The sequence below is a fragment of the Symphalangus syndactylus genome, chromosome 13 (genome assembly GCF_028878055.3).
Source record: "Symphalangus syndactylus isolate Jambi chromosome 13, NHGRI_mSymSyn1-v2.1_pri, whole genome shotgun sequence".
Lineage (NCBI taxonomy): Eukaryota > Metazoa > Chordata > Mammalia > Primates > Hylobatidae > Symphalangus > Symphalangus syndactylus.
In genome coordinates this window covers 21,074,848-21,087,934 of record NC_072435.2, presented here as the reverse complement: position 1 = coordinate 21,087,934, position 13,087 = coordinate 21,074,848, and the positions used below count along the sequence as shown (strand labels likewise).

General features: G+C 47.0%; 1 protein-coding gene across 7 annotated transcripts; it reads left to right on the top strand.

The window, feature by feature from the left end:
• Positions 1-4,188: 4,188 nt before the first annotated feature.
• ZIK1 (zinc finger protein interacting with K protein 1) lies at positions 4,189-11,859 on the top strand. 7 transcript variants are annotated; one of them, XM_055239927.2, is made up of 4 exons: positions 4,192-4,466; positions 5,032-5,070; positions 8,613-8,739; positions 10,042-11,859. In XM_055239927.2, the coding sequence occupies exons 1-4, from the start codon at positions 4,434-4,436 to the stop codon at positions 11,304-11,306; spliced, it is 1,464 nt and encodes a 487-aa protein (XP_055095902.1). In that variant the 5' UTR covers positions 4,192-4,433; the 3' UTR covers positions 11,307-11,859. The 7 variants fall into 7 exon arrangements, with proteins under 7 accessions (XP_055095903.1, XP_055095902.1, XP_055095904.1 ...); XM_055239929.2 differs by having other exon boundaries at positions 4,216-4,466; positions 8,655-8,739; XM_055239930.2 differs by having other exon boundaries at positions 4,216-4,692.
• The last annotated feature ends 1,228 nt before the right edge of the window (positions 11,860-13,087 follow it).

Sequence of the window (13,087 nt, the reverse complement as noted above, 5' to 3'; positions counted from 1 at the left end):
GGAAGCAGCACCCCATAACCTCAGCATGGCTACCAAGGCCTCTTTAAGACAGGGTAAAATGAGTAAGATCTAGCATTTGATAGCACAGCAGGGAGACTACAGTCAACAGTAATTTATTGTACATTAAAAATAACTAAAAGAGTATTATAACTAGAATGTTTGTAACACAAAGAAATGATAAATCCTTGTGTACCCTGATATGATTATTACACATTGTATGCCTGTATCACAATATCTCATGTATCCCATAAATATACATACATACTATGTACTCATAAGATTAAAAATTTTAAAAGACAGATAAATGGCAAGCAGGTAGATGAAAACGTGCTTAACATCATTGATCACTAGAAAAATACAAATCAAAACTACAATGAGATATCATCTCATTTTAACTAGAAATGACTTTTATGCAAAAGACAGGGAATAATGAATGCTGGCCAGGACAGAGAGGAAAGGGAACCTTCATACGTTGTTGGTGGCAGTGTAAATTGGTAAAGCCACTATGGAGAACAGTTTGGAGGTTCCCCACAAAAGTAAAAATAGAATTACCATATGATACAGTTTATACCCCCCAGAAAATAAATCAGTATATCTAATAGAGATCTGGACTCCCATGTTTATTGCATCATTATTCACAACAGCCAAGATTTGGAAGCTACCTAACTGTCCATAGATAAATGGATAAAGAAAATGTGGTGCATATACACAATGGAGTAGTATTTAGGCATAAAAAAGAATGAGATCCCATCATTTGCAAGAAGATGGGTGAAATTGGAGGAAATTATGTTAAGTAAAATAAGCCAGGCACAGAAAGACAAACTCACATGTTCTCACTTATTTGTGGGAGCTAAAAATGTAAACAATTGAACTCACGGAGATTGAGCTTAGAAAGATGGCTGCCAGAGGCTGAGAAGGGTAGCAGAAATGGAAGGGAAAGTGGGGATAGTTAATGGGTGCAAAAATATAGTCAGATAGAAGGAATAAGACATAGTATTTGATAGCACAACAAGGTGACTACAATCAACAATAATCTATTGTAGAATTAAACATAACTCACCAGGCGTGGTGGCTCATGCCTGTAATCCCAGCATCAGGGCTTTTTTTGGGAGGACTTTGGGAGGCTGAGGCAGGCAGATCACAAGGTCAGGAGATCGAGACCATCCTGGCTAACATGGTGAAACCCCATCTCTACTAAAAATACAAAAAATTAGCCGGGCGTGGTGGCGGGAGCCTGTAGTCCCAGCTACTAAGGAGGCTGAGGCAGGAGAATGGCGTTAACCCAAGAGGCGGAGCTTGCAGAGAACCAAGATCGTGCCACTGCACTCCAGCGTGGGCAACAGAGCAAGACTCTGTCTCAAAAAAAAAAAAAAAGAATTAAACATAACTAAGAGTATAACTGGAATGCTTATAACATAAAGAAATGATAAATGCTTGAGGTGATGGATACCATTTATCCCAATGTGATTATTACACACTGTGTGCCTGTATCAACTATGCCATGTAACTCATAAATATATACACCTACTATTTACCCCTAAAGACTAAAGATAAGAAATCAGAAAAATAAAGACAGGATGGAGCTAAACCTGGGCCCTCTGGAATGTTCTACCTGCAGATGGAGCTGGCCTCCACTATCTTCAGTCCCTTGCTAGATGTCATGGTCCTTGAGGTCAACACTCCCCCACACCATTTGGTACCTGCAGAATCCCTTGGGATTAACTGGGTGAACAGTAATAGAAGTTAGTGGACTATACGAATGACGCTGCCAAGCTCTACTTGAATAGCTGTGACAAATAGACAAACAGAAAGAAAACACAAAACGACCCATCCACATCCTAAGGGCTTCACACTTTCTTGCACTCTATCTTCAATGGTTTTTCAGCTTTCTCTTTAGGTACTTATTGACTGTTGGTCTCACATAGGTTTAGCCATAGATGGAATTTATTACTGCTTTGTGACCACTGGCAGCCTCCCTTATCTCTGGCTGGGCTTCTCCCTGAAGGACTGGGCCTCAGGAATAGGTGGGTCATTTGTCCCCTGGGCATGCCACACACAGAAGGTTTTCTGAGCTAGGCTATCCCTCCTCCCCAAGTTATTCAGGCAGTTCCGCTAGTTCTATGCCTAGATGAACACACATGCTTGAAGTTTGGGGAGCCATGTTTGATCTGATGTGGCAACTCTGAGAGGACAGTGAGGGTGAGGGCAGGTGTTAGGTGGCCATTGTGGGGGCTGCTGGCCTCTGGGACCATAGGGTAGTGAGGTGCAGAACTGTGGCACCTAGAAGGTGCCAGTATTACTAAGGAAAAGGGTTGCTGTCCGATGCACACAGAAGCCAATACCATGGCACCAGGTTTTTGAGAGAAGCAAACCTTTATTGCAAGTCAACAAACAAGACAGGAGTCCAGCTTAAATCTGTTTCCCCAGTATGCGGTTTGGGGCAGCTTTTCAGGATTAGGAAGGACAGGTTGGTAAGCACTGGAAGGGTGGATTTTGATTGGAAGGACTTCAAGCAAATCTACTGATGGCAAGGCGGGGATGGGGGTGTTATCACCCAACATTCAGAGACAACAGACCCCTTGCTTTTGGAAGTGTTTCAGCACTTGGGTTCCGGCCACAGCCCGATATTTTGGTTTCCTGTGGTGACAGGGTGGAGTCTGGTAGGTGAGACTTCAGCTCCGAGTGTTGGGTCAATGTTTTCTTTTCTTTTCTCATTTCTTTTTATTTAATTAATTAATTAATTTATTTATTTATTTATTTATTGAGACAGGGTGTGGCTCCGTTGCCCAGGCTGGAGTGCAGTGGCATAATCATAACTCACTGTAACCGTGATCTCCTGGGCTCAAGCAATCCTCCCACCTCAGCATCCTGAGTAGCTAGGATTACAGGTGCACCACCATACCCGGGTAATTTTTTAGTTTTTATAGAGACGGGGTCTGGCTATGTTGCCTAAGTGAGCCTTCCACCTCAGCCTCCCAATGTGCTTGCATTACAGGTGTGAGCCACCGTGCTGGGCCTGACATTTTCTTTTCTGCACATTCTCTAGCTGTGTAACTTGCAACTCTTTAGCTCTGTGCCTGCAAAATAACTGGACATTATGTTACCAACAGAGGATGAACAGATGAGACTGGTCCAGTGGTTAAACCTGCACCTTCGTGGAGGCCATTATGAGTATCCCTATAGGCCGAGTCTCAGGGTGCCCCCAGAAGCCCATACCAGCCGCTGTATGGCAGAGCATGGACTTCCCCTCGGGGACTAAATCCCATTCTTGGGCTCCAGAGGTCTCGTTTCTACCACTGTACGCCACCGCGTGGGGTGCCCTGGGAACGCACCTACCTCCCTACTGCCCTGAGGGCGGTTGGAGATGGTCCCAGCAGGTGTGAGAGACGAGGTAGAAGACTATCTTCAACGGGGTCCAAGGCTCATCTGGACCCAGTTCTCAGCCGAGGGGCGGTGGAGAGGGCGTCAGAAAACGCAGGAGCAGCTCCCAGACCCAGGAGGGGACTCAGGGAAGCAGAGGCGCTTTCCTTGGCGGCTCTGAGGCCTTCCCAGTTCGCCCGGCCCCCCTGGAGGAGACGTCCCCCGGGGTGGAGCTGCCCAGGACCCCTTCCCATGGGACGTCTCGGCCCCGCCTCCCGTATCTGGGGATAGTCAAAGGGCTCAGGTCAGAGCAGGAGCAGCCGGGGGCGCGGCCCCCACGTGGCCTCCGGGAACACCTGCCCACAGCGCGACACCTACGTAGCTCCTGTCTTTCACAGAACAGCCTTGGCCCCGGCACGGCCTCGAACGCCTTGACCCCGCAGGGGAGGGGGACGAGGCTCCTTCGCTCCCGAAGGAGCGTCGAATACGTGTGGAATACGCGTCGGTGTGGATCTGGCCTCAGCTTCCTGAGCCTGAATCAATGCCTCTAATCACGTGGGCGCTCAGCCGCGACGGGACCACAGAAATCGACCAGCGGCCCGTTTAAGGAGCGACAAGGCCCAGCCCTCTCCTGCACTGTGGCGACGCCATTTCCCTACGCCCCCAGCGCGGCCGCTTGGCTTTTGTTTGAGGTGACACTGGGCCACAGCATCCTTCCCTGAGCACTGGGTACCAGCGGGGACTACAGTACCCAGAAGGTTTTGCCTCCAGCCGCAGGGATGCTGAGCCAATTCGCGCTGAGAAAAGGGTCATTTCCGCTTTGGGACCAATGAGTCGGGGAGGGACTTCCGGTATCACTTCAGTGGCGGTCATTTTTGCAGCGCTTGGGTGCATCCAGACCGTCAGAGCTTTGGGAGCGCTTTGTTTGGCGAGAGTCGGAAGGCGCGAGGGGAGGGGTCCTCCCACTGAACAGTGGGGGGTCTAAGGGTCGGCGGCGGCGGGGTTGACGGCTTTGCCTAGGTCCCCGCGCCCGTAGCTGTCGGGTCCCGGCCCCGCTCTGCCCACAGACTCCGATGGCTGCGGCCGCGCTGAGGGCCCCGACTCAGGTGAGCGCTGCCTCTACTGGGCCTCACCCTCCTTCATCCCCAAATTAGTGCCTTCTTGGGTCGCTACGGTCGAGATCCTCATGTCCAGTACAGTGGGGGCTCGTTGGTGGGGTCCCTATTTCCAGAACTTGGGTGATGAGGCACGGAAAAGGGTGACAGGCAAAGGGACCAGCGTTTCTAAACTCTTGGAGATAGAGTGAAGAAGGTTCATACCTGGAGTGCCAAGGTGAGGAGTTTTCCCTCAATTCTTAGGATGCTAGGAGCCGTGGAGGGTTGTGTACAGAAGTGGCATATGGTCTGAGTTAGGTCTTTCAAAGTTTTCCAAAAACCTCGTGGAGTTAGACTAGAATAGAATGGAATAACACAGAGGCACAGGGAGGTTGAGTTCTTGTGCAAGGTACCACAGTTGCTAAGAGTTAGCACTGAGGACTGGAACGCTGAGGCTCAGAAATAATGCAGGCATCCTCAGTCCACCTGGCTCTGGCCTGGACAGGAATCCAGGGAAGCCTGAATCGGTAGAGCCCTGTATGGTCACCTGCCTTTCATGATCTTTGGCTTTCCACAGGTTACTGTGTCTCCAGAAACACATATGGACCTCACAAAGGTGAGTGGAGGGTGTCCCAGGCCCTCACTGGTCCTGGCCCCATCCTGGGGTTTTTTCATGGATCTTTTTTACCACCATCCAGTTCTTTTACCTAAGGACTCTTCACAAACCCCAAGCTTGGCATCCTGATTCTAGACTGGTGGTTATTTGTAGAAGTTCTTACTGCTGGCAGACAATGGAATGAGGTGTGAAAGGTTGCCCCGCCTACGTACAATAATGTATAAGGTTGGCAGTGAAGCTGAGCTGGTTCAGGGAAACCCAACTCTCCTTTCTTTCTCATGGGAACTCAGAGCAGCAGGGCAGGACTCAGGCCTGGAATGGCTCTGAGAAATTCGGTGTTTTTTCTGGAGGTGATGGAAACAATGGGAGGTTTAGAGAAGAGAAGGGAGGTTATCTGACACTGGTCTCATCAGGTTCACTGTTAATGCAGCATAGAGAATACTCTGTGGGTGTGATGGAGGTGATAGAAAGACCAGGGAGGAGGCTACTGCGGTGGCCAAGGTGAGTTTTGATAGTGGCTTCGCCAGTGTGGTGGCTGTGAAGGTAGAAGAACTGGCTGGATTCTGGGTCAGATTTTTAATTAGGCCTGCTTGCATTTTCAGATTTTGAGGGTAAGAGATAGTGATCAAGCATTACTCCAGGCATTTTGAGTTTAGCATCTGAAAGGATGGAAGTTCCATCAAATAGCATGTAATAGGATTGATTTTATTTTTATTTTATTTATTTATTTATCTATTTTTAGACAGAGTCTCACTCTGTCACTCAGGCTGGAGTGCAGTGGCTCGATCTCGGCTCATTGCAGCCTCCACCTCCCGGGTTCAAGCGATCCTCCTGCCTCAGCCACCTGAGTAGTTGGGACTACAGGCACATGCCACCATGCCCAGCTAATTTTTTTTTTTTCTGTATTTTTAGTAGAGACAGGGTTTCACCATGTTGGCCAGGCTGGTCTCAAACTCCTGACCTCAGGTGATCCACCTGTCTTGGCCTCCCAAAGTGCTGGGATTACAGGCGTGAGCCACCATGCCCCCAGCCAATTAATTTTCATTAAGGATAACAGGAGTTTTGTCTTTAGCTATTATCATAGTCTGAGATATTCCAAAGAATGATATATGGAGACATGAAGTGAGTAGCTGTCCATGTACATCTAGAATTCTGGAAGTGGTTTAAGATGGAGACATCTAAAAGGTGGTGACCAGTGTTTGGCCCAGAGTAGCTATGGGTCACAATTAGGAGTGAGTAATCCTGGTCGTGAAGATAATGCTATTTATAACGCAGGACAGGGCTGGGCGTAGTGGCTCACACCTGTAATCCCAGCACTTTGGGAGGCCGAGGCAGGTGGATCACTTGAAGTCAGGAGTTCTAGACCAGCTTGGCCAACATGGTGAAACTCCGTCTCCACTAAAAATGCAAAAATTAGCCAGGCGTGGTGGCAGGCACCTGTAATCCCAGCTACTAGGGAGGCTGAGGCAGGAGAATTGCTTGAGCCCAGGAGGTGGAGGTTGCAGTGAGCCGAGACCACACCACTGCACTCCAGCCTGGGTAACAGAGTGAGACTCTATCTCAAAACCAAAACAAAACAAAAAGACAGAAAAGAAAAGGTTGGGGCTATGACTGTGTCTTGTGCTTGGACATGTGGTAGAGGTGGTGAGCATTACAAACAGTTGTGAGAGAAAAGTGGTCATGGGAAGATTGTAGGAAAGAGGATGATCTGGTGTATTAGTCTGTTTTCACACTGCTGATAAAGACAGCAAGTCTCTAGGAAGTTCCAGACTTTCCCATATTTTCATGTCTTCTTCTGAGCTCTCCAAACTGTTCCAACCTCTGCCTGTTCCCCAGTTCCAAAATTGCTTCCACATTTTCAGTTATCTTTACAGCAGAGCGCCACTTTACTCACACTGATTTACTGTATTAGTCCATTTTCACGCTGCTGATAAAGATGTGCTTGAGACTAGGTAATTTGTAAGGAAAAAGAGGTTTAATGGACTCACGATTCCACGTGGCTGGGGAGGCCTCACAATTATGGTGGAGGGTGAAAGGCATGTCTTGCATGGCAGCAGACAAGAGAGAACTTGTTCAGGGGAACTCCCCCCTTATAAAACCATCAAATCTTGTGAGACTTATTTACTATCATGAGAACAGCATGGGAACAGCGTGGGAAACAGCATGCCCCCATGATTCGATCACCTCCCACCAGGTCCCTCCCATGACATGGGAATTGTGGGAACTACAATTTAAGATGAGATTTGGGTGGGGACACAGCCAAATCATATCATCTGATAAGTGGTCAAGGCTTCCAAGGCATTAGGGACATAAGACAGACATGGAGATTAAGAAATAATTGGTAGAAGATGACACTGAGGCCAGGTACAGTGGACTGTGTCCCTGCAAAATTCATATGCTTAAACCCTAATTCCAGTGTGATGGTATTTGGAGGTTGGGCCTTTGGGAGATAATTAGGTCATGAGGGTGGAGCCCTAATGAATGGGATTAGTGAGTGCTCTTAAACAAAGAGGCCAGAGAGGTACTACCTAGTGCTGTTTCCAACAAGTGAGGATACAAGAAGTCAGCAGTCTGCAACCTGGAAAGAGCCCCTACCGGAACCTGACCATGCTGGCACTCTGATCTCAGGCTTCCTGCCTGCAGATCTGTGAGAAATAAATTTCTGTTGTTGATAAGCCACCCAGTTTGTGGTATTATGCTAGCAGCCCAAACTGACTAAAACACTAGGACTAGTGCTTATTCACCATGGTAAAAACTCGCCAGGAATTTGTTGTGACCCTTGGTGAGTCTGGGGAGGGTGTCAGTCAAGCAGTTGAATAAGTTTAGGAGTACAAGTGTTCATTAGGTTGGAGGTAGAGAGCCACTGAGAGTCTGTGCCACTGAGGCCACTGATTTTGAATGAGGGTTAAGAGGTGAGAGGAAGATTGTTGATTGAAGAGGGGACATCAAGTGCAGCACAAGTGGAGGACGGCCATCAGTATCTGACATCAGGTGATTCTTGGTGGCTGAGGTTGAAGCAAGGAACAGAGTCAGGAAGATAGCCCTTCACAGCAGGATGGGGGCTGTCTATGACAGTAGGAACCATCAGAGGTCTGTGTAGCACTGGATGCTGTCTCAATTTGGCAGACAGAGGGGTGGAGGTGGCCGTGGGAGTGAGACTGAGTGAGTATGGTTCAAAGAATGATGTGCACATGGAGAGGGAGTGTGAACTGAAGGACCCAGGCCCTTGGCATTGAGGACTTAAGGGTCAAAGGTGAACCCACATTTGATTGTGTCTAGGAGGCACTATCTGAAAGAGTCCTGGGGAACTGCCTGACAAGAAGGGATACACCCCTACATACTGGGCCCAAAGTTTAGATGTGGTGCATCCTGCCCACCTCCTGGTTGGTGCCGTAGAAGGATACAGTGATCACTGGGACCATGAAGAGAGAGTGGGCATCTGTGTCACCAGGGCCTGTATTTCCTTAAGGTGGGGATGATTGCGTGGGTGGATGAACTTGTGGAGGCGTTGATTGTGGAGTGACCTGTCCCCATCATGACAGGGCTGTGTGACCTTTGAGGACATCGCCATTTACTTCTCACAGGACGAGTGGGGACTTCTTGATGAGGCTCAGAGACTCCTGTACCTTGAAGTGATGCTGGAGAACTTTGCCCTTGTAGCCTCACTGGGTAAGGCCCTAATACCAACTCCAGTGTCCTGGTCTGTCTATGGTCTTTTGCTGACTTCCCCACTTTCTTGGGATATGTGCTATGGGAGCCAGCACTGTGCACTGCCTGAGCAGCCCTAACACCTGCTGCCCAGTGGTCTGGGAAGCAGGTGTTCTTCAGTCAGCCAAATGGATCTCTGTTGCTTGCTCTCTTCTTGGCTGGGTGTCTGTGTTCAGATCCATGACACCTTGTGTCCCAAGTTCCCTGCACCCCCATCTGCTAGCTGACATTTTCCTGTGGCTACCTGTGTCATGATTGTAGTCATTGTCATGGTCTATACTTATGGGGACAATGGGCTCTTCTTACTCCTTCTAGTTTGTTTGTTTGTTTGTTTGTTTGTTTAATGATACTAACTTTCTTGCCCATGGGCTGTTGTGTGCTGAGTCGTTCTGCATCAGTGCTGATCACTCACATGTTCTGTCTTTCTGGTAGGACTTGGCTTCATGAAGGTCCCACATAGCTAGACAACTGAGGGTGTGCGGAGAAACCTGGTTGCTTTATAGGGTGAACATGGTCTCAGAGAAGGCCTGGGCTTGTTGAGTGGCAACTGGTTGGGGGCATGATATCTGGGCTGTTTTCAGATCACATAAGGAGCCTGTCCTGTCTTCACCACTGTTTGGGTGCACATGCCACTTGGCCAAACCTCATTTCTATATTTTCTTCCCAGTACTTGACATTTGTCTGTCTTATTGTTTTTATCTATGACTTCTAGCACCTGGCTGCCTCCACCTTTCTGATCTTCATGCATCATCTGCTTCTCTGCACTGCTCCCTCTGCAATGTTTTCCAACATTGACACACACATAATGTCTCATGAAGTATGTATAGATGATCACATGATATGTGATCATATCACTTGCTACTCAGTTTCAATTGTATTTTTCTGGGCTTGGGCACAGTCAACCTTCTGCATAGCATGCAGGTGTCACCAGCAGACAAGGTCCTCCTGAAGACTATGTGGTGAGTTTTAGGAATTGGAAGGCTACTCAAGGATAACTTTTGAGGCTGTTGGTAGAGGAATGGTTTGAAGACAATGCCATTCCCTGTCCTTCATCCCATCCTTGTGTCCTTTATTTGGTGAGGCCTCCCTCATTCTGTGATCTTTAGAGATCCAGTATTGCAAAGCAACCCCTTCCTCAACTTGCCCCCAGCTCCATTATCCTCAAAACAAACCTGGCAAATCATTCGTTTGGTATGTGTGTAATGGGGCTTCTTTCTCTCAGCATAGTCAATGTATATTTCATCAGCAGTTCTCTGCTTTCAGGTTGTGGCCATGGAACAGAGGATGAAGAGACACCTTCTGACCAGAATGTTTCTGTAGGAGTGTCACAGTCAAAGGCAGGTTCATCCACACAGAAGACTCAATCCTGTGAGATGTGTGTCCCAGTCCTGAAAGATATTCTGCATCTAGCTGATCTCCCTGGGCAGAAACCATACTTGGTTGGAGAATGTACAAACCATCACCAGCACCAGAAGCATCACAGTGCAAAGAAATCCTTGAAGAGGGACATGGACAGAGCCTCATATGTGAAGTGCTGCCTATTCCGTATGTCACTGAAGCCCTTTCGCAAATGGGAGGTTGGAAAGGACCTCCCAGCCATGTTGGGGCTTCTGAAGTCCCTGGTCTTTCCTGGAGGCAAGAAACCCAGCACAATTACTGAATGTGAGGAAGACATTCGCAGTCAAAAAAGTCATTACGAGTCAGATGAATGTGGGAAGGCTTCCAGACATAAACACACTCCTGTTCACCATCCAAGAGTCTACACTGGAAAAAAGCTTTATGAGTGTAGCAAATGTGGGAAAGCCTTCCGTGGCAAGTACTCACTTGTTCAGCACCAGAGAGTCCATACTGGAGAAAGGCCTTGGGAGTGCAATGAATGTGGAAAATTCTTTAGCCAAACCTCCCACCTGAATGACCATCGGAGAATCCACACCGGAGAAAGGCCTTATGAGTGCAGCGAATGTGGAAAATTATTTAGACAAAACTCCAGCCTTGTTGACCACCAGAAAATACACACTGGAGCAAGGCCTTATGAGTGTAGCCAGTGTGGGAAATCCTTTAGCCAAAAAGCCACCCTTGTTAAACACCAAAGAGTTCACACTGGAGAAAGGCCTTATAAGTGTGGTGAATGTGGGAATTCCTTTAGTCAAAGTGCCATTCTTAATCAACATCGAAGAATTCACACTGGAGCAAAGCCTTATGAGTGTGGCCAGTGTGGAAAATCCTTTAGTCAAAAAGCTACCCTCATTAAACACCAGAGAGTTCACACTGGAGAAAGGCCTTATAAGTGTGGTGACTGTGGGAAATCCTTTAGTCAAAGCTCCATCCTTATTCAACACCGGAGAATTCATACTGGAGCAAGGCCTTATGAGTGTGGCCAGTGTGGAAAGTCCTTTAGCCAAAAGTCTGGCCTCATTCAACACCAAGTGGTTCACACTGGAGAAAGGCCTTATGAGTGTGACAAATGTGGGAATTCCTTTAGCCAATGCTCCAGCCTCATACATCACCAAAAATGTCATAACACATAGAGGCCTCATGAATGCAGCAAATGTGGAAGCGCCTTCAACTCAAGGTCTATCATCATTTAGCTCCTGAAAGTCCACACTTAAGTAGAGCCTTAGACCTACAGGGAATGTGCTGTCTGTAGTATTGTAGCAGTTGAGAACCTTTGTGCGGGAGCCATCTGCCTGAAGTTGAACCTCATTCTTCCTTGTTTCTCTGGTAGAAACCATCTATCCTCTACCACCTTGAACAGTGGGCATTGGTCACCCCTATGTACTAAGACAAGGCAGACATCTGTGTGTTCTCTTAAGTCTTTGGAGGAAATCTTGAGCAATCTAAGCCTTTAGAGAAAATTCATTCTTTTTTCTGACTGATCACAGCATACATGTGACCCAGTTTTGGTCAGGAGGGCCCAGCCTTGGTTCTGCTGGATACTTATGTGCAAGGATTCCCTTCATGTAAATTCTTGGTCTCATATGACACTTGGTCATTCTTCCAGCCTCCAAGTCACCACGTGGTGAATGGCTGCCTCACATTGCTCCAGTTTGTGCACTAATAAAAGCCTTATATTTGAATCTATCTGTAGTCTTGGGGTTTTGTTTACTGTGTGAGGTGGCTGGGAAACAGACTTCAACTCTATATGAAGGAATGGATGGCTTTTGTAGGCCTCTGCAGGAAAAGTAAGATGACAGAGTAATTCTAATTCTGGTTTTGGTCATACTTGCTTTGCTACCTAAAATCTCCTAGGAAACAATGCAAGGTTTTGGTTACTCTAATTTGTGGCCTGGATCCCTATTCTTTCTGTGAGACTAGAGGTCATCCTGAGGAGAGGCCAGCTGTTACGACACATATGTTTGCTTCAGGGAATAGGACAATTTTATTCCATTGTTTCCAGAGGATGTCATATGATGCCCAGTGCTGCTGAGAAGCTTTTCATGGGGTTCTATAAGGAGACACACCCTGATATCAAACATTCCATAGGCTGATGTTACGCAGAAGACAATGGGAGTCAAATGTGAACTGTAATTGGTACCCAGGTATTTCTGTACTGTGTGTACTGTAGCAAACTAGTTGGAATGTGCCTCTTGTAAAAGTACATTTACAAATCTTCCCGTGACCGTGGCTTTGAGCAGTCATAGGACCTAGAAATCTGTGTATGTCCAATAGCTGAGGTTATTGTCAGCAAAAATAATTAAAGGTTTTTTTTTTTTAATTCTTGTTGGCTTTCTAGGTTGTTAACTTCAAGTTCATTGCTGTAGAGGCAGAAAAAGGAGGATAAAGATCATAGAAGTCCTATAGGCCAGGGATGTATTGATAGCTCTTGTGATTTCCACCAGTGTTGCTGTTGTCTCAAATGGCCACAGCCTTCGTTGCTTGCCAACATTTCCTGCATGGAGGGACGCATGGTTGCCCTTCCCCAGGCCTGAAGAGAGAGTGCAGTCAACATGAGATTGCCAGGCATTCTGGTTTCTGAAAGGTGGGTGATCAGATACTTTATTTTGAAACATGTTTTACAAACTTTCTTGATGTATAAGTGACATGCCATAGTTTACATCCATTTATGGTGTATAATTTGAAGAGTTTGTCATATAAGCCTGTGAAACCATCATAATCATGATCATGAACATATTCATGATTCACCTCTTGCTGTTTTACAATCTCTGCGTGCACTTTTCAGGCCTTCAGGAGTTCCGTCATTTACTTTCCCTACAGGAGAATAGTTTGTGTTTTCTAGGATTTTATGTGAATTGAATCGTAAAATACTTACTCCATTTTTCCTGATGATGCACAATTTTTTTTTTTTTTT